Genomic DNA, 26,456 nt, shown 5'->3' on the forward strand with positions numbered 1-26,456 from the left:
TTTTTCTAGTTTTACATTATGTGTATCTGATTTTTTCGGGGTAATCAAGGACAGTTCAAATCATTTGTTGAGTGTTAACCAAACACACCTATTCGAGCCGGATAATGGTTGTGGTGCACGTAGAGAATATCTAACCAGTGTAGTCGAATGTACGACACTTGGTGGACCAAATATGACTCCAGAACAAGTTAGTGTAAACTTCAACATTTTTTTAAAATTTCAAATTCACTTTCTGGCTTGAACTTCAGTCATTTTGTTCTGAAATCTTCCGTCCCTGCATGGGTTGGTGAATTCATAGCCACGGGCAAAGAGAATGAGTCTCTGTCTTCTTTTCGTTTTTCTTTCTCCCATGTAAAGCCAAAATAAAGCATAAAATTAGTAAACCCGAGCATCAGAAGCTACCGTTATTGTTTGTATGTGATTTCTGGTTTGTCCGGTATGTCTAGATCTTGTCTGTGGTGTTGTATGATTGCATGGTGATACTGGAGGCTAATACCTTTGTTTTTCGGCTGCTCGTTTTATTTTTTCCGCCGTGTGTTTCATTTGGTTTGCAGTGTTTTGGTTTGTGGATTTTATCTTGACCATTATGTTGCATCTTATCTATTTCTTCACGTGCGATACACGTGGGTGAGACAGTCTCACGGGTCGTATTTTGTGAGACAGATATCTTATCTGGGTCACCATGAAAAAATATTACTTTTTATGCTAAGAGTATTACTTTTTATTGTGAATATCGATAGGGTTAACCCGTCTCACAGTTAAAGATTCGTGAGACCGTCTCACAAGACACCTACTCTAGAACAAATGACCTACTGATTCAAGACGTGTCATCCCTGCTTACTATTAATCTTCTATATACGCACGTATGTATATTTGTTTCTTTCCACATTTGGCTCAAGTTTTATAATGAATGAAGTTATACATCTTTTTACTATCATATATCTTTTAAATTATTATCTTATATCAAGATTCATTGTATTTTATTTCACGAACCAAATGATATCATAATGTTTTAAATAGTAAACCTTTTATCATACACTGGTTTTATGTGGTTATTTGGAATTTTTTACAGAACTCGGTTTCAAATCTTATATATTGATATGTAATAATATTATTTAATAAATTAAAATTATAATAATATTTAACTCAATTTTTTAAAATTATATTTTGAAAATTGACTAAATTATTTGGTTGATTATGGCTGCTTTATTGATATTAAAATTGGGATGGAAAGATCATTATGTTGCTCGTGTCTTGCCTCATTTGCGGGTCCAATTAATCGATTCGAAATAATCCATTTGAGTAGTTTTGAACCAAAATATGCTAAATAGAAAAACCATTTAAAGATTAACAAAAGAATAAAAACTATTGTAAAGAATTCGAAATTATGGATTTGGTAACGTTTGGTGATGTATAATGATTTCAAGTTCTTGTCGCATAGTATGCATGCATTTGTCAAGATATAACTATCGTTTTGTTTTTGTTTTTTAAATATTATCGACATAACTAGTTTTACGACATTTGGGCATTGATTATTAGATAGGACTGATTTATCTTGTTTACAAGTGTCGAGCCAAAAAATTATTTATGCGTGTGTTGATAATGGGTCTCTCATTTATTATATAGCAACAATGTTTCATATTTTGAGTTAAAGTATATAAAAAATTCGAGTGGATAGAATACATGATTTGGTCAAACTGATAATAGAATATAGAAATAGATTTAAACGTGTGTGTATCATAAATGATTGTGTAAAACCAGATAAATGAATACATGAATTTGTTGCTGGAAGTTCGATGACCCAATTCCTCTTCTTGGAAAGTTCCGCTAGAAGATTTTAATTTATACAAGTATGTTTTACAAACCAACTCAGATTGAAGTCACACTAGTATACTCAGTGAATCAGAACGACTAGCCTAGTGATCTACTACCAATCAATCAGATGACGATATTGGCGATCAAATTTAGCTTCTTCAACAGTTCTTGTTCTCTTTTTAAGTAGAGCCAGTCTTGAAATTTGAGTCTGGGTGCAACAAGAAGTAGAAAAGAGAGCACATTGGTACTTTACGATTTGACAGACATTGAACTTGTGCTCTAATGCTCGAATGTGATATTTGGTTGAGTAGATATGGCGGTGAGGTATGAGCATATATGTGGATGCTTCCTTCTTGTGAGATTACCGTGATTCGAGAACCTTGATGCATTCCTGATCATGTAGATAAGATTTTTTTGTTCTCGATCACCCATTCTTTCTTCATGATTCATCTGTTTCGTATCAGTCGCTTCCAACAATTATTTGATCTTCTCAAGACTTCCTATTGTTGTATGATAAAAGCGATACCCTTTATCCTTGGATTGTAGCCGCAATATATGATTTTGTTATTTGCGTTCAACGACTATATTACAGTTCTAGCTTGTTTGAATCTTTGAAACTTGGAACCAAATGACTTGTCTTGGACATGTTTATGATTTATGTGTTTTTTTTACATCAAAAACATAATCTATCAATATTAATAAAAAATTATTTTAGTATTGATACTCACTGAAAAATTTAGTATCCGATTCCAGCAAGTGACACTAGTCCAGACGCAGGTTTCGAATTTTTCTTGAGCCTGAAATCACGAAAAAGACCATTAGAAGGGGGCCGGGAGGGTGTTCCAACGTAGCCCTTCCGACGCTCAAGTCAGATACTGAGGATATAAGGGGAGAGCAGCTAAGGGTGCTGCTGAAAAACAATATATTGAATGCCTGAATTGAACGCTCAAACCTTGTATTTATAGGAGCGTACCTGGGTCGGATGGGCCGAGGGTCCAGAATCCTGATTAGGCCTAATCTTGATGGGCCTAGTAATGGGGTATCACCAGTCTCTCCCTCCCAAGTCGAACTGAATCGCATGTTCGAAGTTTGATTAATTGTGTTGTTCTCGGGTTACAACATGTGAGTGGTGTATTCTCCTCCAGCCGCTCGTTAGTCCCCAAAAATTTGGAAGCAAATTACATCACATTCCCATTCTGAAGGGCCAGATTTGGTCTAGGCCTCCCCTGTAAATAGAGGTCCCTTTTTCACTTCATTCTAATTTCCTCAACACAGAGCTTTCGCTATACTTCATTCACCGGCTTTCCCTCGCCTGTGCCGCACCCGCGTGCTAGTCCTAGCGCCGCTTCAACCTCGCTTACGCCGCACCAGCCCTAGCAGTCTCGCCCTACAGCCCTGGGCGCTCACCCTAGCCCGCGCCTGCTGCCTAGCCCACCCTTGCCAGCACGTCTCGCTCGCCCAGCCTCCAACAGCCTCGCCCAAGCTCGCCTACATTGCTCGCTCGCCCTTCGGACAGCCTCGCCTACCCAATGCCTCGCCCCTCGCCCTCATCCCTCGCCTAGATCTCGCCAGAGCTCCTTGTACCCAGCCTCCAATAGCCTCGCCTAGCGCCTCGCTCCATCTCGCCTACACAACGCCTCCCCCCTTTCCCAGTTTCCAACAGCCTCGCCCAATCTCGCCTACATCGCCCGCTCGACCCTCACCCAGCCTCGCCAACCCAGCGCCTCGTCTCTCGCCCTCATCCATCGCCTCAGTTCGCACGCCCTGGTGCTCGCGTGCACGCCTGCGCCAGAGCACTCGCCCCGTGCATCAGCCCCTCCGACACTCACTTGCCTCCGCCCACACGCCCTGATGCTCGCCCGCATGCCCATGCAACAGCCCTCACACACTCGCCTCCGCCTACACGCCCTGCCCACGCAATCTCGCCCTCGCATGTCCACCATCGCCCACTGCCCTGCGCGCTCGCCCTACATCAAGAGCTTTTGGGGGCCCACACGAGGTGGCTCTGCTAAGCTTTAGGTAGGAGAAACGAGTATGTCCTCGTCGCCATAATTTTCGCAACAGTAAACATTGTTCGATCCCCGTAATTTTCGCAGCAGTAAACATTATTCGTTATCGACAAACTAAATAATTACGAAAATTTTTCTAAAGTACTTCACTCACCCTCCATACTTCAAACACTTCACTCTCTTTACTTCAAACTCCTCTACCTAAGGTCCAAACTTCACCCAACCACGTCAAGTTCTTTTACTAGGCTCCAACCTTAGCAAGAAAATAAAACTCTCACCTCCTCATCTCGTAACTCCTCTGCTAAGCCGGGCCTTAGCTGAAAAAATGAAAGATATTTACCACATTGCCTCCCCATACAACTCCTCTGTTTGATATAACATTAGCAGGAAATATGAAAGACTCCTTACGATCTCGCCCTCGACCTAACTCCTCTTCTAAGCATAGCCCGCATAATAAAAGTTTCACCTTCTCACCCTTTAGCAGGAAAATAATAAATTTCACCTTCTCACCCCATGACTCCTCTGCTAGGCGATGCCTTAGCAAAAAATTTTAATTTTTCTCCTCCACTCTGTTCCTCTACTAGGCGATACCTTGGTAGAAAATTTTAATTTTTCTCATCCACTCTGATCCTCTACTAAGCGATGCCTTCATAGAAAATTTAATTTTTCTCCTCCACTCTTCTCCTCTACTAGGTGATACCTTAGTAGGAAAAATTTTTTTTTCCTCCCCAACTCTGCTCCTCTGCTAGGAGATGTCTTAACAGAAAAATTTAATTTTTCTCCTCCACTCTAATCCTCTATTAGGCGATGTCTTAGTAGGAAAATTTTAATTTTTCTCCTCCCCAACTCTGCTCCTCTGCTAGGCGATGCTTTAGCAAGAAAATGTAATTTTTTTCCTCCACTATGCTATTCTACTAGGCGATGCCTTAGTAGGAAAATTTTAATTTTTCTCATTCCCAACTCTGCTCCTCTGCTAGGCGATGCCTTAGCAGGAAAATTTAATTTTTCTCCTCCACTCTGCTCCTCTACTAGGCGATGCCTTCGTAGAAAAATTTTAATTTTTCTCCTCCCCAACTCTGCTCTTCTGCTAGACAATGCCTTACCAGGAAAATTTAATTTTTCTCCTCCACTCTGCTCCTCTACTAAGCGATGCCTTAGTAGGAAAATTTCTCCTCCACTCTGCTCCTCTACTAGGCGATGCATTAGTAGGAAAATTTAATTTTTCTCCTCCCCAACTCTGCTCCTCTGCTAGGCGATGTCTTAGCAGGAAAAATTAATTTTTCTCCTCCACTCTGCTCCTCTACTAGGTGATGCCTTAGCAGAAAAATTTGAATTTTTCTTTTCCCCAACTCTGCTCCTCTACTAGGCGATGCCTTAGCAGAAAAACTTAATTTTTCTCCTCCGCTCTACTCCTCTACTAGGCGATGCCTCAGTAGGAAAAATTTAGTCACTCTGCTCCTCTACTAGGCGATGACTTAGTAAGAAAATTTAATTTTTCTCCTTCTTAACTCTGCTCCTCTGCTAGGCGATGCCTTAGTAGGAAAATTTTAGTCACTCAGCTCCTCTACTAGGCGATGCTTTGGTAGGAAAAATTTAATTTATATCACCTTCATAATACAACAACATCCATTAAATGAATAGAAGAACGTGACTTTATTGAATTTCAACTGATTACATATGACAAATTTAAAAATGAAATACCAACGATAAAGTCACGAATGATATTTCCTAAGGTGGAATGCATTCCAGGGCTTCTTTAAAGCCTTGCCTTGAGCATTGTCCAAGTAATATGCTCTAGAATTAAATTTTAGATCACTTTGAAAAGACCCTCCCACTTTGGGTCCAACTTTCCCCTCTACTCTTTTTGTACCTTAACTAGGACCAAGTCACCCATTTCTTCCTTTCCTAATCATATTAACCTCTACACACGCTCTTTTTCCCTCCTCCCTCACTACACCCTCATAACAACGACGTGAGACATCTTTCAGGTCTAGCCGTCCTAGAATTCCTTTATACGCTGACAGGGTATCCACCACGGCGAAGGCTATAATTTTTGTTACCCGCCGAGGATCAATCCCCAACGATAGGGAAAAAACAATCTGACCCAAAAGGCGGGATGATGTGTCCTGCAAACTCGTACAGCTGGGTGGAGACCGGCTCAAACTCAAATCCTTCCACCTTCATTTGATCCAACGTGCTCTTGAACAAGACGTTTACGGGGCTTCCATTATCGATAAATGTCCTCGCCACATCATAATTGGCAATGGTGGCCGTCACCACCAAACATCATTATGTGGAGTCACAACGCCTCGGAGGTCTACGGACCCAAAGCTGATGACATGGTCTTGTGGTAAGCCTGCACCCCTAGATATCTCAAAGTTCTCAACCCTTCTCCCATGTGCCTACCGAGCTCGCCCAGAGTCTCCATCTGTAGCACCCCTCAAGATCATATGAATCATTCATCTCGTAGGAGAGTTGCCTTCATTCATTCTCCTCCTCGGATCGACAGGATCTCGAGGAACATCTTGATCTCGCCCTTCCTTTCTCTATTCCCCAACCCTCTGATCTATCCATGGAGGGCCTCGACCTCGCCCATGGAACGAGCGAGACCTCGGTCGACTTTCGGATGAGGATCCTTCTTGTCTGTCCCGCAGAGACAATCTAGCACTGCTCTCAACCCTTTGTGACTTCTCTACCTTCTTTCTGATTCTCTCACCTCCATCACCTTGTCACGATTCCTATTCAGAGAAACATGGGATGAGAATTGTCTCCTGTCCCTAGCATTATCCTTATCCCTCTCGCCCGCATCTCTCTTCCTACCTCCCTTCTCCACCCCCTCAGCTCTACTTCCCCCAGGCCGCTGCTCCCTCCTCTTATGCCGCTGAGCATCTTCTAGATTTATATATTTGTCCGTCTGAGATAACAGATCATAATAACTTTATGGAGGTTTCTTGACCAGTGACTTGAAAAATTCCCCTCTTCTTAGACCTTGGGTAAAAGCACTGATCATGATGTCAGGGGTAGCCGCTGGTATCTCCAGTGCAACATTGTTGAAGCACTGAACAAATTCTCGCAGAGTTTCAGCTTCTTGCTGCTTCATCACAAACAAGCTAAAATAATTTTTTTGGTGCCTTTTGCTACTTGTGAATTTGTGCAAGAAAGCAGCGGAAAAATCCTCGAAAAATTGTATGGAGTTGGGTTGCAAGGTGTTAAACAATTGCTGGGCTGAGCTCACCAACGTACCCAGAAACACCCTACACTTGACTTCATCTTAATACTGATGCAACAGAGCCGCGTTCTCAAACATTTCATAGCCGTCCTAGAATTCCATTATACGCTGACAGGATATCCACCACGGTGAAGGCTATAATTTTTTTACCCGCCGATGATCAGTCCCCAAGGATAGGGGAAAAACAATATGACCCAAAGGCGGGATGACGTGTCCTGCAAACCCGTACAGCTGGTTGGAGACCGGCTCAAAATCAAATCCTTCCACCTTCATTTGATCCATTGTGTTCTTGAACAAGACGTTTACGGGGCTTCCATTATCGATAAATATCCTCGCCACATCATAATTGGCAATGGTGGCCGTCACCATCAAAACATCATTATGTGGAGTCACAACGCCTCGGAGGTCTTCGGACCCAAAGCTGATGACAGGGTCTTGTGGTAAGCCTGCACCCCTAGATATCTCAAAGTTCTCAACCTTTCTCCCATGTGCCTACCGAGCTCGCCCAAAGTCTCCATCTGTAGCACCCCTCAAGATCATATGAATCATTCATCTCGTAGGAGAGTTTCCTTCATTCATTCTCCTCCTCGGATCGACAGGATCTCGAGGAACATCTTGATCTCGCCCTTCCTTTCTCTATTCCCCAACTCTCTGATCTATCCATGGAGGGCCTCGACCTCGCCCAGGGAACGGGCGAGACCTCGGTCGACTTTCGGATGAGGATCTATCTTGTCTTTCCCGCGGAGACAATCTAGCACTGCTCTCAATCCTTTGTGACTTCTCACCTCCATCACCATGTCACGATTCCTATTCAGAGAAACATGGGATGATAATTGTCTCCTGCCCCTAGCATTATCCTCATCCCTCTCGCCCGCACCTCTCTTCCTACCTCCCTTCTCCACCCCCTCAACTCTACTTCCCCCAAGGCCGCTGCTCCCTCCTCTTATGCCGCTGAGCATCTTCTAGATTTATATATTTGTCCGTCTGAGATAACAGATCATAATAACTTTATGGAGGTTTCTTGACCAGTGACTTGAAAAATTCCCCTCCTCTTAGACCTTGGGTAAAAGCACTGATCATGATGTCAGGGGTAGCCGCTGGTATCTCCAGTGCAGCATTGTTGAAGCGCTGAACAAATTCTCGCAGAGTTTCAGCTTCTTGCTGCTTCATCACAAACAAGCTAAAATAATTTTTTTGGTGCCTTTTGCTACTTGTGAATCTGTGCAAGAAAGCAGCGAAAAAATCCTCGAAAGATTGTATGGAGTTGGGTTGCAAGGTGTTAAACCATTGCTGGGCTGACCTCACCAACGTGCCCAAAAACACCCTACACTTGACTCCATCTTAATACTGATGCAAAAGAGCCGCGTTCTCTAAACTTTCAAAATGTTCTTCTGGGTCATTATGTCCATCGTACTCTCCCACGTTTGACTGTACGAAAATTTGGAGGAAGCCCTTCTTCCAAAATGGCAAGTGAAAATGGACTTCCTCTCTTGGTTGCCGGCGCTCTGCTTCTCAACTGAAATCCTCAACATTCGTATTTCCTTCCACATCTCTCCGATCTCAATATTCTCCCCACTTGGGAGGGGTTGTGTCTCTTCCACCCTACTCTGATGGCCCTCAGCATTTTCTCTTGCTCCTGGCGAGTGGCCTGTTCTTCAGTAAAAATAGACTCTTGGTTTTTATTCATGACTTCGTCTACTGTCCGAGTAATAAATTGGCCCAACTGTTCCAGGGTCAAGTTCCCCACATTCTCATTGGGACGGGGTTGCTCGTCCCTGGTCTCATGACGGGGTTGTTCAGCTCTCGCCTCATGATGAGGTTGTTCCTATCTCGTCTCAAGACGAGGTTGTTCGGGTCCTCCCCGAGGATGCGATGATGCTGAGTTAGTTCTTCTGCTTCCTCTTCTGCCTACCATCTCTACGTCTCAACCAAAATTTTCCACAGACGGCATCAAGTGATACTCACTGCAAAATTTAGTATCTGATTCCCAGCAAATGACACTAGTTTAGACGCAGACTTCGAATTTGCCCTGATCCTGAAATCACGAAGAAGACCGTTAGAAGGGGCCGGGAGGGTGTCCCGGCGTAGCCCCTCCAGCGCTCAGGTCAGAGACTGAGGATATAAGGAGAGAGCAGCTAAGAGTGCTGCTGAAAAACAATAAATTGAATGCTTGAATTGGACGCTCAAACCTGGTATTTATAGGAGCGTACCTGAGCCTGATGAGCCGGGAGTCCAGAATCTTGATTGGGCTTAATCTTGATGAGTCTAGTCATGAGGTATCAAGTATTATGTTACTTCAAAGTTATTAAAACTTATTTGTCATATTTAAAATTTTGAATTACTTAAAATTATTGTTTTTATTCTATTTTCGATATTTACTTCTTTCTCTTAACATTCTCACATTTAATGTGAAACATAATCATGAGAATTATGAAAAGGTCTAAGAATTAATAACAATCAACGAATTAACAAGAATTAAGTAAAAAAAAAATACTACAATCCAATAGATTAATATCATCTCAACATTACTCACAAAAATGTGCACGGTGAATATACAACATATTATATATATATGTATGTATATATACACGTGTCTTTTGAGGTTGGTGTATCACGTTAATTGTACCACAAGACAACACTTGAAGATAAAAAGTTATGAGGAAGTGTAGGGAAAATATATATAATATTTACATGCATTACATTTCATTTTCATCTTTGAGTTTTCAAGAATATCATTAACGTAAGCATCGAAGAATGGGAAACATATTATACAAAACACACTCATGAAATGTGAGCGCATGCATTCGCTATCATTCCCATCTCGCTTCCCCATACCCATTGCCGTTCGCCACCTTCTCTCTTAATCCTTTGCTTTCCGCCATAGCCCACAAGCCAGCTCTCGTTACTAGAGAACGCCTCTCGGTTGAAATTCCGTCCCCACGAACAATTTCATCTGAAAAATCTCACCTTTATGTTGAAAAGTTGAAGAACCCGCTTGGAGTTGTCCGCTCTTTTTCCGTTTTTTGTGAATTGAAAGTGCTGACTCTGCTTTCTCTAGATCTCTCTGCTTGCTGCCAGGTACTTTACCTTTTCTTTTCTCGGTAATCTTTGAATCGTTTTGTAGATAGATGGTTTTTTCGTCAGTTGCATGCAAGAGCAATTGCTGCTTTGTGTTCATGATTTGTTGCTGATTAATGTTACTTTTACAGCGGTGGAGTTGGGTTTTGGTGTAGAAGCGATGGGTGTTTGATTAGTTGTCTGTGTGTCACTTTTGGGTTCAAATGCTGTTTGGTTTTGGTCGATTAAATTTTGGAGCATTTTATTGAAAACAATTTTTGGATGCAATTGGTATACAAACATGGGATATGAGAATTTGAGGATTTTCTGAAGCCAATGATTTATTTTCAGTCATTTTGATCCGGGTTAGTGGCATTTTCACTGTATTTGAGGCTTTAGATTCAAAATTAGCCTCTAATTTCTCCTGGTTTAGAATTAATGATTAGTGAAACCCTACCCCCCACCCACAAGCATTTTTTGCCTTCAAAATTGTGTCATTCTCAATTCTTGCTTGATCGTTCTGTTCAATTGGTTTATTTCTTTCAATATAATTGAAATTGCCTGATATAATTGAAATTGCCTGTATCTTATTTTCATGGACTTTCAAGTGGAATTTGATGTAAAAATCACCGTCTCTTCAGAAGAATTATAGAAATGTTGGTTTTGTTTTTTGGTCTCAAATGTTTCGAGAAATTATTTTATGGGTATTGTGTCAAAGAATGCAATATAAGATGGGTTGTATTTTTTGGAAAATACATCTTTTTGTGTTTTGTTTTGGTTTTTGCGAATGTCATATCAGGTAACCCGTCGGTTCAATGATGTCGTGTGGTAAATTTAGTTACCGGTACACCAATGTTTAGAATTTTAAATCTAAAGTAGTGAGCGAAAATATAGTACTACGATATATTACTTATGGGAAATGGTGAAATGTTGATTTAAAAGAATGATTATGTTGGGAGATGGAAATATTTTTCCAAGAGATTGACAGATTGTGTTAAGGAAAATATGATGGATGGTTGTTTTTATATTTTCGGTTTGGGGGGGGTGGGGGGGATAGAGGCATTTTTAAAGAAGTAACCAAGCATTGCCGTCTCTGTTAATTTTTTGCTTGTGGGTTTAGTCATTGAGTTCGTGAAAAACTAAAATTATCTGGTTCTAGCAACGGGTATTGTCTGGTGGCAGCCTACATTTTCTGTTTTGTTATCATACTTTATCATGCAAGTAAACACTCATGAAATTAATAAAACATCCCCATAGACATATGGTAGGCATTAGAATTGCTTTAGTTTACAAGTTCCAGGTTTTGTAATGATATAATCAAGTGTTGCAGGCATTGAAGAAAAAAGAAAAATGTCATATTATGAGGTTGGTCAGGTGGAATATATGGTGGATGATGGTGATGTCACCGATTCTGTAGATACAATTGATGAGGAATATTATCCAGCTGAAGATGCAAATCTTGATGAGTATGATATGGTTAGTGGATGTTCAAAGCATTTCTTGAGATATTTTTCACCTTTTAGTAATATTATGTTATTACAAATTAAAAATAAAATGTACCCACGTTAGGTAGTGTTTGGAAAGCGGATACTCTTATGTTTGTATATGCGTAAAATATTTTACCTTGTATATGCATGTGCATTTAACGTGGGTAATGTGGTGTTAATTATAAGTTTGTTCAATTTGATTGTAATTGTTTTTGAGCAGCTAATGAAGGTGACTGATACATCGGCCGCACAAGCAAGAAACGGAAAAGATATACAGGGTATTCCATGGGATAGGTTGAATATTAAAAGGGAAAGTTACAGGCTGACAAGGCTTGAACAGTATAAGAATTATGAGAATTTATCTTCATCTGGTGACTCTGTTGATAAGGTTGGAATTTTGAACAATTCTCATGTTTTTTGTTATCTCTTCAAATACAATCATATAAATTCGATACAGGTTCTTTGTGTGATTCCTTTGTCGAATCTTTGAAGGGATATAGACTGACAGAGAAAGGAGACAAATACTTTGATTTCTTTCATAATACAAGATTAGTAAAGCCTACAATCCTTCATTTTCAGGTGTGTTATTTTTGTTTTCAAGACTTGCCATCAATTTTCACATGCATTTAATTATGGTTTTAATTTTTATGTGATTATCTTTATATTTTGTCTTGGAATGGGAATTTAGCCATTTATATATTGTCAATTTTGAGGAATCAACAGAACTTGGAAACTTTTTTTTTATAAGAGCTGCATTGCTGGTTTTGGCTTGTGCAACATGAAGTCATCACGGACAACATACTTGAAATTAATTTGCCTTTTAATCATACCAGGAGTTAGATTGAATTTGATGATCCAATGTATTTTACTTTTAAGGTGGTGGATCCAACCTTAAAACTAAACTGAAGCCTGAATGTGATCATGAGATAGTATGTGGCGACCATCGTGGAATTACTTGGTGGTTTGAATTTTCAATCCAATGGCGGAGTCAATAGTTCTTTTGTTGGCATTTGGTGATTCTATGGCCAGTGGAGCTATTGATTTCATAGAACCTTCTTTTCTTTTTTGTCTAATAGCACACTGAATTGGCGAGTATGACTAATGATAAGAACTCAATATCCAAACATATTTGTGTGCGTAAATAATAATGAAAAACATATTCTCATCTTTGATCTTCACTGTTATAGCTTTCATACTACCTCAAGAATGAAATTTTGGATTCAATCGCATTATTGGACCTTGTGCTCATGTATTTGTTTTTTGAATTTGTGCTTTATTCCCATCTGCGCAAGAGTGAAATGATTGTATACTACCTGAGTTCTTTTTTGTTTTCCTCTTGCCTTTTTTCCCTTGCTCCACAATCTGACTTGTTTTGAATTATTTGGGTTCTTATCAAAGATTCATTTTGATTGATTTCGTGAATAATAAATATTTTGTATTTATCTAGTTATTTTGTTCTTTACTCCTAACCTATGAAATTGTGCTTTATTCTATCTTTGCATCAATTTGATAATTCATACCACTTGATTTGTTTTTAATTTTTTATCTGTTTATTTAATTTCTGTGTTCTTACTTTTCAAACAAGACTTATAAGTCTTATATCTGGTTGGTTGTGGGTGTTTTCTTGTATATTTGGAAGTGTATTACCTGTATTTTCTTTTACTTGCTTTAGTGGATACTTTTTCAAATTTTCTAGTTGCTTTTGCGTTGCTTTTAATTGTAGGAAACCCTGTTTAACATAATATTGCAAAAAAAAAAATAAAAATTTCTTGAATAGGCGTATTTCTTTACTTTGTCTTGCCCTGCATTATTAAATCAGTATACCACAACTGCTGATATGTTGAATGTTACGTGCAGCTAAGGAATTTGGTATGGGCTACGTCAAAACATGATGTATATCTTATTTCAAATTATTCGATTATGCATTGGTCATCTTTATGCAACAACTTGACTGAAGTCCTCAACTTCTCGGGGCAAATTGTGCCAACAGAGGTACTTCAATCATATCCACTGGTCCTTTTCATGCTTCAAAAAAGGAAGGGAAGCATGATTCTTCCTGCCTCATATCTTATGGTTAAATATTTTCTTATTTTTTTTCATGGTCATTCATCTTATTTCTCTTTTTTATGATTTTATCGGTTTTCCTCATTCTTGTTAATATAGAGAATTCCAGGAACCTTATTTGAAGGGTTCACCCAAATGCAGTTGAGCACTTTGGCTGTGAAGGATCGTTTTATGGTGGTAGGTGGCTTCCATGGAGAACTTGTCTGCAAGGTTAGCAGACATACATGAATTATGTATAAGCTAATAATTGACTGCTTATTGTTTTTCCCCTCACTTGGCATGCATAAGTGTTCTTGATTTTGGATCTTTGAGTTGACATTTTAACAATCTTTTGGAAATATTTGATGCATTGAGGGATATAACTAACTGAGGACTCACAGTGATGGAAATTTCATGACTAATTAGCTGTAACCCATGTCATAATTGTTTTTTTTATATTTTATTTAAATAAAACAGTCCTATCATTAAGGTAAAAAAATAGGGATACAAATACACTAGGGCTGCCCATGAGATCTACAAGAACATTAACTCTTGAACCAACAACTAACCACCTGACATCTAACATACACAGTACTCAAAACCTCATACAATGATCATCAACTCTCTGTTCTTCATTCTCAAATAGCCAATGGTTTATTGCACTCCAAATGTGAAACATGACAGCTGCCATAACCATATACCTCATCTTTGCCAAGGAGGAAGTCCCTCGGTAAATCCCTGTGAAGGCCTTTAGCAGACCTTGATGAGAACCCATGAATTTGTTCATACCTAGCTATTCTCGAATTTTGGTCCATAGAGAATTCGAGAAGTGGCAGCGGAAAACAAATGATCAAAACATTCGATAAAATTACCATAAAGAATACGTTTCTTCTCCACCACATAAAGCTATCTATCTTTAGTCAAAAACTTCCGATGAACAAACAACCATGCATAGAGTGATATAACTTGTGTTTAGGAATGAGGAAATTCTTCCACACCAGTCTAGTTTCCATAATTTGGGGCACTCAACAGAGCTATAGAATCATCCACCGAGCCATGAACCAGGATCTCATCACTTATCGAAAAAATTTTCGTAACAAGACAAGAGTCATTTTTACGTATCACATCCAGTGCATGTGATATAGAACACAGTTCCTACATCCAATCCTAAGCATCTTCTCTTTGTTCTACCTGGTGCAGAATATCCAAACAAAAAATGGAACAAAATCAACATCCCTGAAGGGTTAGCAGTAGCACATATGGGTGTGAAACAATTGCAATAAAAACATGGGACTAGAATATGAAGAGTGATATTGAATAAATGAAATGTAAATCATAATGCATGAGACTCTAAATACTTGGTAGTTGGAATCAGGATAAGTCTAGAGGCCTGATCATCTCTCGTGGTGATATGCTTATAACCAAGGTTCTAAAAAGCGTGAAGCATGACAAAATGTCTAGGTCAAGCTTCGAGCTTTATGTGTTTAAGTGGGTTTAGTACGAGAATAAACGTGGAAAAATATGTTTTTAGTTTTTAATAGAATTTCAATTGTATCAAATCAATAAATAGATTGAACACATAAACATACAAATTTAAAATAAATTTATAAATTTTGGAAATTGTTTTGCTACCAAGAGCAACCACTGAAGAATATTTTGGTGTCTTTAAGGGTTTTTTTTTTAAACTATCAAATATTTAATATTTAAAATCTAACCTATAAAAATAATAAAGTTTTTCGTTAACCAAAAATACTAGCAGCACGCCTTGAATTAATGGTTATGCAGAAGGTTTCAGCATTTGCATTGGATAGACCAATAGTGGTTGTGGAGTATATGAAAGTGGAAACTGCTAATATATTGTGGTGAGTCATGGTAGCTCGTCAGATGATTTGAGTGCAAGAATTAGATATTTCAAGAAGTAGAGAGTTCATAGGAATGTAACATTTTGAAAAATCTTGTGTCATAACGCACTTTATTTAGATTTCTTGTCAAGTAATTGGTGCACTGGTGGAACAGTTTGATTTCTCAAGACTTTCTTGGTTCAAGAAACACTAAGAACATGTGTAAAAATTCCTAATCCTAGAAGAAGCATCTGAACAAATATAGAAAATGTTTCAGTTCAAAGTTAATATACACTCTTCCCCTTGATTACCTCGACTGCGTCCTCGAGTTTTTGATCAGCAAAATGCCACTGAGAATTGCACCTTTAGCTCCAATTGTTGTGAAATACTGTTCTGGTAAATTGTGATACGGTTGGCATTTCCAAATTGCCATGAGAGAATTTATATGGTGAACATTTCAGAATGTTGATAAACCAGGCGTAAGCTTTTGCGCAAGGACCACATATGAGGAGAATGCTATTACAAATGCCATCGAAATATTTGACTGCTCCAGGTATTCTTGTGATTTGATGTCCTTTATTTGTTGACTTGTTTGCACTGTTTAATTTACTCATTTTATAGTGGTGGACTCCATTTCATGGTATCCAACAATGACTGTGGTGTAAGAGAATATGACATGGAAAGGTTTCAGCTCTTAAACCACTTCTGTTTCCCATGGCCAGTTAATGTGAGTTTTCTTTCTGCAATGCATTTTTTTCTCTCCTTTTACTCGGTTCTGCATGCTTACTGGTTTTAAATCGTTCCATTGGATCCGTCCTTCGGGTCACAAAGTGGTCTAATAGATGGTAAATTCAACTTTATCAAGTCTTTTAAGTTATTAAAGTTTATTTCTGGAACTTTCAAATTTTTGTTGCTTCATATGATTGATCATTAGAGCATCTGCTACTTAAATGATCTTGTAAATTTTTTTAGAAAATAGTAAAATACCACCTATGCCTATGTGGTGCTCAGGGGTTCTCACGGTTATGCAAGCAGACACGAGCCACATACTTGCTGTACTTTTGAACGTAAAGCAAAACGTGCATACCTTCAAAAGAACAAAAGTAAAACATGTGCATGCTATTAAAACCTAATGGTCCACAATTAAAAGTTGTGTTTAATCTTTCAAGTCATTTCAAAATAAAACCTTAAAAAACATTCTTACTGAGGTGAATAAAATAGAATAACATTTTAACGCATTCTCAAAAGAAATCTCAGGTAATATATTCTCTAACAGGTTAAATATCAACATAGATTACGCGGAGACATCCCTCTAAGTAGCTGGAATAATTTTATTTTGCTATGAAAATAAGTACAAGTTATATAATGCCATGTTCGAGTGGCTCGTTGCTCCCCGTCTCCTTTCTTTCCAAATCTATCACAATAACCTTCAACAAAGAGGTATTTCTTTTCACAGCGAAAAGATATCCCCTTCGACAAAAACTTTGAAAAGCCCGGATAAGTTTGCCGATGTGGCCTCTAAACACCCCCTTCATGTTTGAATGATTAGGACTATAGTTATTTGAGGCGAAAGACGCACTAAAGCGCTACGATTCCTTGGGGTCTGAAGTGCAAGCTGAAGTAAATAACATTTGGCATAAATTTAAAAAAGTCACGTATAAAGTGATTCATACTATAATATTACTTAAATTAAATTAAATATATTTTACAAATATATCAAACTATGTAAATAAAAAATTCATTAATAAATAATTTTGCGTAAATCATAACTAAAGAATAACTTCAATGTGTCTCACAAGTGCATAGTATACTAAGGAATAAAACTTCAATAAGGGCCGGCGACTGTCTGATTGGAATCAATAGAAAGCTAGAAATGAAACTTGTTTTTTTGCTCTTAGTATTTCTGATTTTCTGCTGTTGTGTAATGGTGTAATTATAGTCTGAAGTTTGAGGGAGACTGGGGGAGATCAAGAGTTTACATGCCAATAAATGGACGCAAGGTTTTCCCGTTATTTAATAGTCATGGGCTTTAGTAATCGGACTTCAAAGTTGGTTGGGCTTGGCTTTATTAATTGTACAACGATTTATACATTCATAAGGCGCGCTTTTCTGCGCATTGCACGCTCAAAGCGCGCTTGTCTTAAGCCATGACCCTGGAAGGTTACGAGGTGCGACTGGGTTGCGTCTGTCGCCTAGGCGCAGCCAGCCGCTCGCTTTTAACAACTATGAATTTAGGACTGTCAATAAGTTTGAGTTCGCTCTTTGTTCCTATCATATCTTTTTTTCCAAATCTATCACCTGTACCTTTTCAATAGAGGTGTTTCTTTCCACACCTGTACCTTTTCAACAGAGGTATTTCTTTCCACAGCGAAAAGTTGGAAAAGATATTCCCTCTTAGGCAAGAACTCCTTGAAAAGCCAGGGTAAGTTTCCCGGTGTGGCCTCCAACCATCCCTTTTATGTATGAATAATTTGGACAATCTTTAGCATGACGAGTCGCAAAATATTAACCAACCCATAAACTTTCTATTCGTGTGGAAAATGAGGTAAAAAAAGTACTAATCAGATGTCATGATGTGTGCTTGTATAGAAAATACCACCTATGCCTGTGTGGTGCCCTGGAGGGGAATATTGAAACTGAAGAAACTTGAAACATACAGACCTTTCAGATGATTCTGATTGTGCGATAATTTTTATAAGACAGTATAATGTCCCCTCGAAATTGATGGAAATTCCACATGATACAGCACACATCCATGAACCCAGACGGCAAGCTTCTGACGGTAGTTGGAGACGATTGCGATGGAATACTTTTTGACACTCACAATAGGAAGGTATTCAAGTATTTTCGAGTAGATTTTCACTCAGCTTCATCACATAACTTAGTAATATTACGTTTTAGGTGCAAAATATCAACCTTACTATTTAGCATACTTCCCATGTGTGTTATTATTTGCAGAAAATCGCCTCAATAGTTGGCCACCTAGACTACTCGTTCGCTTGTGCATGGCACCCAAATGGGAGGATCTTTGCCACAGGAAATCAAGATAAGACGTGCCGAGTGTGGGACTTGAGGAAACTTTCCATGCCTGTAGCAATCCTCAAAGGAAATATCGGTGCATTTAGATCGATCCATTTCTCTAAAGACGGGAAATTTATGGTTGTAGCCGAAGCTGCAGATTTCGTGCATGTGTACAATACCCATGAAAACTTCGAGAAGAGGCAAGAGATTGATTTGTTCGGGGAGATAACTGGTGCATCCCTAAGTCCAGACGATGAATCTCTCTATATTGGAGTCTGGGACCGAACATACGCAAGCTTGCTACAGTACAATCGAAGACACTCCTATGGATATCTCGATTCCCTCGTGTGATCGATCATGTCTGATCACATAGTCATAATTATTGTACAATCTTTTGTCTGAAACATGTAGAGATTGAATATATGAATCTTGTTTCGTATTTATATAGTAGAAATAAAAAAGGAAACCATCACTTTGGGTTGAAGTAGTACATGCTAGCTGGAGGGAAGCGAGTTGTATAAACAGTTCTAAATTTGGTGTTTAATTTTGTAAGAGATGATTTTTGTGTTGGAAATTTGAAGTTTGAATAAAAACTATGTTTCATGAATGTGGGAGTGTCTTTTGGCTTTCCACATTCTTGAGTTAATTGAAGAGTTTTGGTTTTTCATATTCTTGAGTTAATTAATCTTGCATGACTCTTGGTGTGCATTTTGGGGTTTATAAATAGTATGTTCATTTCTTCATTTCAAATACATGAAAATTTTATCTCTTTCAAGCACTCTCTTGCATTTCATATTGTTATCTTTCCATTTGGCATCCGTTAAATCTTGGTGATAAAGTAAATATACGTTTTCAGTTCGCCATAGTAGTGTCTCGTGCTAAGTCACTGCTGGTTGTTCCGTTGTATCCTGGGAAACAGACGTTCGCTGAAACCTCAAAGCACACATACTGGAGATGGCGAATCTGTTTTAAGGAAACTGCACACGCTACACGCCTCGGTTTGGATTTGCTTTCTTTTACACAATAGTCATACTGTAAATATCACACTTGTTTCAGTTATTGCTTTATCTCTACAAGTTCGTTTATACGCTACTGTTATTAGCATTTTTTTCTAACAAACTTAAAACAGATTACTCATTACGTGATTTGTTTCAGATATGGCTACTGAAACCAGCGTGCAAAGGGAAACTGGTTATGTTGTCCCTACTGTGGCTCAAGTTGTCCCTCATGTTCCCCCACGTGCTGCTGCGGTTGCTGTCCCAGCCAGTCATGGTGAAAAGCCTGAAAAGTTCACTAGGTGTGGACTTTCAAAAGGTGGCAGCAGAAGATGTTGTTCTACTTGACGATGCTGAACCTGGCCAGATTCCTGTCTGAGGATGCTCCTAAACTCGAGGAGGGTGAGGGAGATGTTGAATCTGTTAGTGCTGTGGAGGCATGGAATCGTTCTGATTTCTTATGCCGAAACTATGTACTAAACGGATTGGCCGATTCGCTCTACAACGTGTTTTGCGAGAAAGAAAACGGCTAAAGAGCTGTGGGAATCCCTTCATAGAAAGTACAAAACCGAGGATGCCGGGGCCAAGAAGTTTCTTGTTGGCCGCTTTCTGGACTTTAAAATGGTGGATTCAAAGCCGTTTATCAGCCAAGTTCAAGAGCTCCAAGTGATTCTTCACGAGATTCACGGTGAGGGGATGACTTTGAGCGAATCATTCCAAGTGACTGCTATTGTTGAGAAGCTACCACCAGCTTGGAAGGATTTCAAAAATTATTTGAAGCACAATCGCAAGGAGATGAATGTTGAAGAGCTCATTGTTTGACTTCGCATCGAGGAAGACAACAAGAGTTCGGAAAGACGATTGTTTTCTCCTGTTGCCGCTAAGGCAAATGTAGTCGAGCATGGTCAAAGCTCGAAAAAGAAAAATTTCTTCTCCTCCTACAAAATGTTGAACATGGGACCCAAGAGAGGCATTTCGAAGAAAAATTTCTCCGGAAAATGCTACAACTGTGATGGCATGGGTCACAAGGCATCTGAATGTAAGATGCCAAAGAGAAACCGAGAGGTAAATGTGGTAGAGAACATTTCTCAGGAGGTTTCTAACATGAATCTCTGTGCTGTAATATCATAAGTCAATCTAGTGGGTTCTAACCCAAGGGAGTGGTGGATCGACACTGGTGCCACTAGCCATGTTTGCTCCGACAAGGAGATGTTTGCTACTCTTGAGGAATCTATGAATGAGAAAAAGCTATTCATGGGAAATTCCGCCACTTCCGAGATCAAGGGTCAAGGAAAAGTTGTCCTAAAGATGACATCTGGAAAAGAACTGACTTTGAACAATGTGCTGTATGTGCCTGACATCTGCAAGAACTTGGTGTCAGGGTCGTTCTTAACAAGCATGGTTTCCGCATTGTCTTCGAGTCAGATAAGGTGGTTTTGTCGAAAAGTGGAATGCTTGTTGGTAAAGGACATGTTTGTAATGATTTATTCAAACTCAATGTAATGGCTATTAAGCATGTGATGAATAAAGTTAATATTTTTGCTTATTTGCTTGAGTCTTCTTGTTTATGGCATGGTAGACTTGGACACGTTAATTACGATACAATTCGTAGACTAATTAACATGAAAAGCATTCCTGCATTCCAAATTGATAAACAACACAAATGTGAAACTTGTGTTGAGGTAAAACTAACAAGATCATCTTTTCGAACTATTGAAAGAAATAGTGAACCACTTGATCTAATTCACAGTGATATATGTGATCTAAAAAATGTGCAAACTCGTGGTGGAAATAAATACTTCATCACTTTTGTTGATGATAGCACAAAATTTTGTTATGTGTATCTTTTTAAAAGTAAGGATGAAACTATTGACAAATTTGTCCAATATAAGAGTGAAGTTGAAAATCAACTTAGCAAGAAAATTAAGGTGCTAAGAAGTGATCGTGGAGGTGAATATGAATCACCATTTGCTGAGTTTTGTGATCAACACGGTATCAAACATGAAAGAACTGCACCTTATTCTCCTCAGCAAAATGGCATTGCAGAGAGAAAGAATCGCACATTGAAAGAAATGATGAATGCGTTGCTATTAAGTTATGGTTCACCTCAGAACATGTGGGGAAGCTGTTCTAACAGCAAATTACCTTTTAAATAAGGTGCCCCGAAAAAAACAAGATAAGAGTCCATACAAGTTATGGAAAGGTAGAAGTCCATCCTACCAATACTTGCGAGTGTGGGGCCGGGTGTCTTGCCAAGGTATCAGTACCCACTCCAAAGAAAGTAAAGATAAGACCAAAAACTGTTGATTGCATTTTCATTGGATATGCTCAAAATAGTAGCGCATATCGTTTTCTTGTACATGAATCTCAAATACATGATATTCACAAGAATACGACAATGGAATCAAGAAATGCTTCGTTATTTGAACACATGTTTCCATGCAAATATAAGGAAGAACCAAGTTCATCCAAAAGATTATATGAGAATTGAAAAGAAATAAGAGCTTGATCAAGATATTGAACCTAGACGTAGCAAGAGAGCTGGGACTGAGAAATCATTTGGTCTGTATTTCATCACTTTCATGATGGAAAGTGAACCTCAAAGCTTCAAGGAAATCAATTTATCTGAGGGACCTCTATGGAAAGAGGCTATCAATTCCGAAATGGAATCCATTTTACAAAACCATACGTGGGAATTAGTAAATCTTCCTCCAGGAAGCAAACCATTAGGCTGTAAATGGGTTTTCAAAAGGAAAATGAAATCAGATGGAACCATAGATAAGTATAAATCCAGATTGGTAATTAAAGGTTACCATCAACGTGAAGGGCTTGATTACTTTGATACATATTCTCTGTATCGAGAATAACCTCTATTCGCGTGATACTTGCGATTGCCGCCTTGCGGAATCTTGAAGTACACCAAATGAACGTAAAGACAGCTTTTCTAAATGGAGATTTAGAAGAGAAAATTTACATGGAACAACCTGAGGGATTTTTCTGCGACTGGGCAAAAAAATAAGGTTTGTAAACTGGTGAAGTCTCTGTATGGCTTAAAACAAGCACCAAAGCAATGTCACGAAAAATTTGATAAAGCCACGATAGAAAGTGGATTTAAATTCAGTGAATGCGACAAATATGTATACATAAAAACCACTGAAAATGGATATGTCATTTTATGCCTTTACTGTAGATGACATACTTATCATTGGTAGTAATGATAAGATGATCAAATCCATCAAGAAGTTATTGAACTCAAGATTTGACACGAAAGATTTGGGCTTAGCCGATGTAATCCTTGAAATAAAAATTCATAGAACATCAGAAGAGCTAGTTCTAAGTAAGTCACATTATGTCGACAAAATACTTGAGAAATTCAATAAGGATGACTCTGCATTGGCTAGAACCCCGATAGATACTAGTCAACATCATCAAAGAATCGAGGTGAGAGTATAGTCTCAATTAGAATACTCTCGAATCATTGGAAGTCTGATGTACTTAATGAGTTGTACAAGATCAGACATAGCTTATGCAGTAAGCAAATTGAGTAGATTCACGAGTAATCCAGGAGTTGAACACTGGAAAGCAATTATCAGATTGCTAAGATACTTAAGGTTCATTCGTGATCATAGGCTATACTATACCAGATATCCTGCTGTTATTGAAGGATACAATGATGTAAATTGGATATCTGATATGAAAGACTCAAAATCTATAAATGGATTTGTATTCACTTTAGGAGGTGCAGCAATTGCGTGAAAATCTTCTAAACAAAATGTAATAGCCAGATCCACAATGGAATTTGAGTTTATAGCTCTTGACAAGTGTGCTAAAGAGGCTGAATGGCTGCGTCACTTTTTAGAAGATGTTCCAGGATGGGAAAAATCAGTGCCGGCTATATGCATACATTGTGATAGCCAATCTGCGATGTAAGGACACAAAATAAAATGTATAATGGTAAGTCTAGGCATATACATCGTAGACACAATATCATTAGACAACTACTCTCAACTGCAGTTATCTCTATTGACTATGTAAAGTCAAATGATAATATAGCGGATTCGCTAATCAATGGATTAAACAAAGAGTTAGTTGCGAAAATGTCAAAGGGAATGAGGCTCAAGCCTATAGAATAAATTAGGTGTGAAGGAAAACCCAACCTACGCTGACTGGAGATCCCAAGAACTAGGTTCAATGGGACAACCTAATCACACTGATTTGGTATATCACTGTGGGGGTTATCCCTATCTCATTCCTATTATGAAACAATGAATGTTGATGATAAGCGTTCGGATTTTAATGATTCTGATGAAAAGAAGATAGAATCACCTATGTGAGAGAGAAGTGGGGCCGCTTTGAAGGAATTGTAAGGCTCAATTCTAGAACCTCTCGCAGAACCAGGCGTGTGTTCATGGCCAAAACAAACACAATCATGAGAACTGAATAGTACCAGAGAGAGTCTTGTGTGAAGTATATCTTAATTTACATAAACGACAGAACAGTTCAAGGGCTTCATGTCTACTGGTCAGCTAGTAAAGCAAATATATTTCATGAGGAAAGGTTCAAAGGGTAACACCTACCTATCCTATGCAAGATTCAACTGTAGAACTTTGTCACCAAGATTTGTATCAATTTTCATTCATGTGGGGGATTGTTGGAAATTTGAGATTTGAATAAAAATTATGTCTCATGAATGTGGGAGTGTCTTTTGGCTCTCCACATTCTTGAGTTAATTGAAGAGCTTTGGCTCTTCATATTCTTGAATTACTGGGAAGATTAATTGAGTTAATTAATCTTGCATGACTCTTGGTGTGCATTTTGGGGCTTATAAATAGCATGTTCATTTCAAATACATGAAAATTTTATCTCTTTCAGGCACTCTCTTGCATTTCATATTGTTATCTTTTCATTTGACCTTCGTTAAATCTTGGTGATAAATTAAAGGTACGTTTTCAGTTCGCCGTAGTAGTAGTCTCGTGCTAAGTCACTGCTGGTTGTTCCGTTGTATCCTGGGAAACAGACATCCGCTGAAACCTCGAAGCACATACCGGAGAGGGCGAATCTGTTTTAAGGAAACTGTACATGCTACAGACCTCGGTTTGGTTTTGCTTTATTTTACACAATAGTCATACTGTAAACATCACACTTGTTTCGGTTATTGCTTTATCTCTACAAGTTCGTTTCTACGCTACTGTTATTATCATTTTTTTCTAACATTTTGCTCCTCTCGAAGTAGTACTGAACCACTTGCCTCGGCCTTGATTATGAGTAATAATTGTATAAAATAAGAAAATAAATGTTGAGCTTTATTGTATTATTATTCTGTTCATGTTCTTGTAGAATTGTTACTGATTTTGAAATTTTAAAATAAAATTAATTAACGAATAAACTTATACGATAATTATGAAAATAAATATAATCTATGCAGTGTTGATTATCTGATTTCTCCAATTTAGTTTTATACAATTGATTTTTAAGTGGGACACGATAATCAACTATGGAAAAAAAAATTGAAGGTTCGAAATCGATTATAAATTTGAGTAATTTAAAGATTTGTGCTCGACTTGGAGCTTGAGTTTGAGTTCAACTCAAAAGATTCTAACATGTCTGTGAGTCATTTGAATTATTGTTAAAAAATAAATATTTGAGATTGAATTTAGTTCGAAAAAAGTTCGATAATGTTTGAATTTGATCCAAAATCAATAATTTTAAATATGTGGCTCAAAATCAATAATTTTGAATAAAATCAAATAATTTGTTTCCTTATATGAACTATCATAATGAATTTTTGTCCTAAATCAAATTAAATTTTCACATTAGTCTTTAAATTATAAAATTCCAAATATATACTCGAAACCCCCTTGCTTTCTCGTCACGTTACCTCATCCTTGATGAATTTTATTTATGTATAAGGTTGTAGTTTGATTGATTTGATTTGGAGAATGATTTGAGAAATAAATTCCAAATACAATTTGAATTTTTTTATTTAATCTAAAAAATATTTGAAATTCACTTGAATTTTGTCTATGCAAACGAATTAAAGAATTTAAATCCATTACTTCAAATCAATCTATCCATTCTTAAAAAAAATCAATATATCCGAACACAACCTAAGATTCATGAATTTGATTTGGAGAAGATTCGCAATTAGATTGATAAATTTCAAATGTATTTTTGTTGTTTTAGAGAAATAAGACCATGAACTTCAAATTCACATTTGTATATTTATACAATGTTTCATGTTAATTATGATTAATTTCAGTTTCACCAAATAATAATGTTATCTAAAATTCATTCTAATTTGTGTCATTAATATGTAAATAAGTAAGTTATGAATTTAAGATATGATTTATTGTTTTATTATTTAAAATATAATCAAAATTCATTTATTTCAAATCCATCTTTTAAATGTATCACAAATAGAGAATTTGAAATTCACCACAATTATTATTGAAATTGCATAACTTAATATGAAATTCACTTCAGTTTTGTTTGCAAGTCAATGAATTTAAAAGCAATGGATTTGAAATCCATCGTATCAGATCCATCAATACAAACACAACATTAAACAATTTCACTAGAAATTGTTATGGATTTCAAATGCATATATAATTTGAAATCATTCCTCAAATCTTCTTCAAATTAATTCCCTCCCCAAATCAAATCTATAAACAAAGGTATTTTCATTTCCCTGTGCGTATGTTGTTTTAATTATTTTTTTTAATAATAATAAAAATCAAGACAATAAATTAATAATAACACTGAAACTAGTGGCGAATAAAATTTATGCTAAACCTAAAATAATCAACTCCACCGATTTAATTAGGAAATTTGATTCGTTTTATTTTTTAAAAAATTGAATAAATTGGTTTAGTCGATTTGGTTTCAATTACGTTTTATAAACAATGGTTAAATGGTGATTGCACATTTTATATTTTTGGTCATGTTAGTAAAATTTAAAG

At 37.7% G+C, this 26,456-nt stretch overlaps 1 protein-coding gene across 4 annotated transcripts; it reads left to right on the plus strand.

Moving 5' to 3' along the window:
• The first annotated feature begins 9,779 nt into the window (after positions 1–9,779).
• On the plus strand, positions 9,780–19,109 carry LOC142547561 (putative WD repeat-containing protein C2A9.03). Of its 4 annotated transcripts, none has more exons than XM_075655920.1 (10): positions 9,780–10,475; positions 11,441–11,586; positions 11,818–11,985; positions 12,081–12,176; positions 13,455–13,589; positions 13,761–13,871; positions 15,943–16,034; positions 16,103–16,208; positions 18,228–18,314; positions 18,440–19,109. In XM_075655920.1, exons 2-10 carry the CDS (start codon positions 11,461–11,463, stop codon positions 18,851–18,853), a joined length of 1,335 nt encoding a protein of 444 aa, XP_075512035.1. In that variant the 5' UTR covers positions 9,780–10,475; positions 11,441–11,460; the 3' UTR covers positions 18,854–19,109. The 4 variants fall into 4 exon arrangements, with proteins under 4 accessions (XP_075512035.1, XP_075512034.1, XP_075512036.1 ...); XM_075655919.1 differs by having other exon boundaries at positions 9,780–10,131; XM_075655921.1 differs by having other exon boundaries at positions 9,783–10,131; positions 12,090–12,176.
• Positions 19,110–26,456: the final 7,347 nt, after the last annotated feature.

This window comes from Primulina tabacum, chromosome 5 (assembly GCF_025594145.1).
Source record: "Primulina tabacum isolate GXHZ01 chromosome 5, ASM2559414v2, whole genome shotgun sequence".
NCBI classification, from domain to species: Eukaryota; Viridiplantae; Streptophyta; class Magnoliopsida; order Lamiales; family Gesneriaceae; genus Primulina; species Primulina tabacum.

What these genes read in the sequence shown, in the direction of transcription:
- LOC142547561 (XM_075655920.1), top strand. Translation starts at nt 11,461, where the DNA reads ATGTCATATTATGAGGTTGGTCAGGTGGAATATATGGTGGATGATGGT. An exon ending in GGCAAATTGTGCCAACAGAG is followed by an intron (nt 13,590 to 13,760) that starts GTACTTCAATCA and finishes TTGTTAATATAG; the next exon opens with AGAATTCCAGGAACCTTATT. An exon ending in GTTTCCCATGGCCAGTTAAT is followed by an intron (nt 16,209 to 18,227) that starts GTGAGTTTTCTT and finishes CACATGATACAG; the next exon opens with CACACATCCATGAACCCAGA.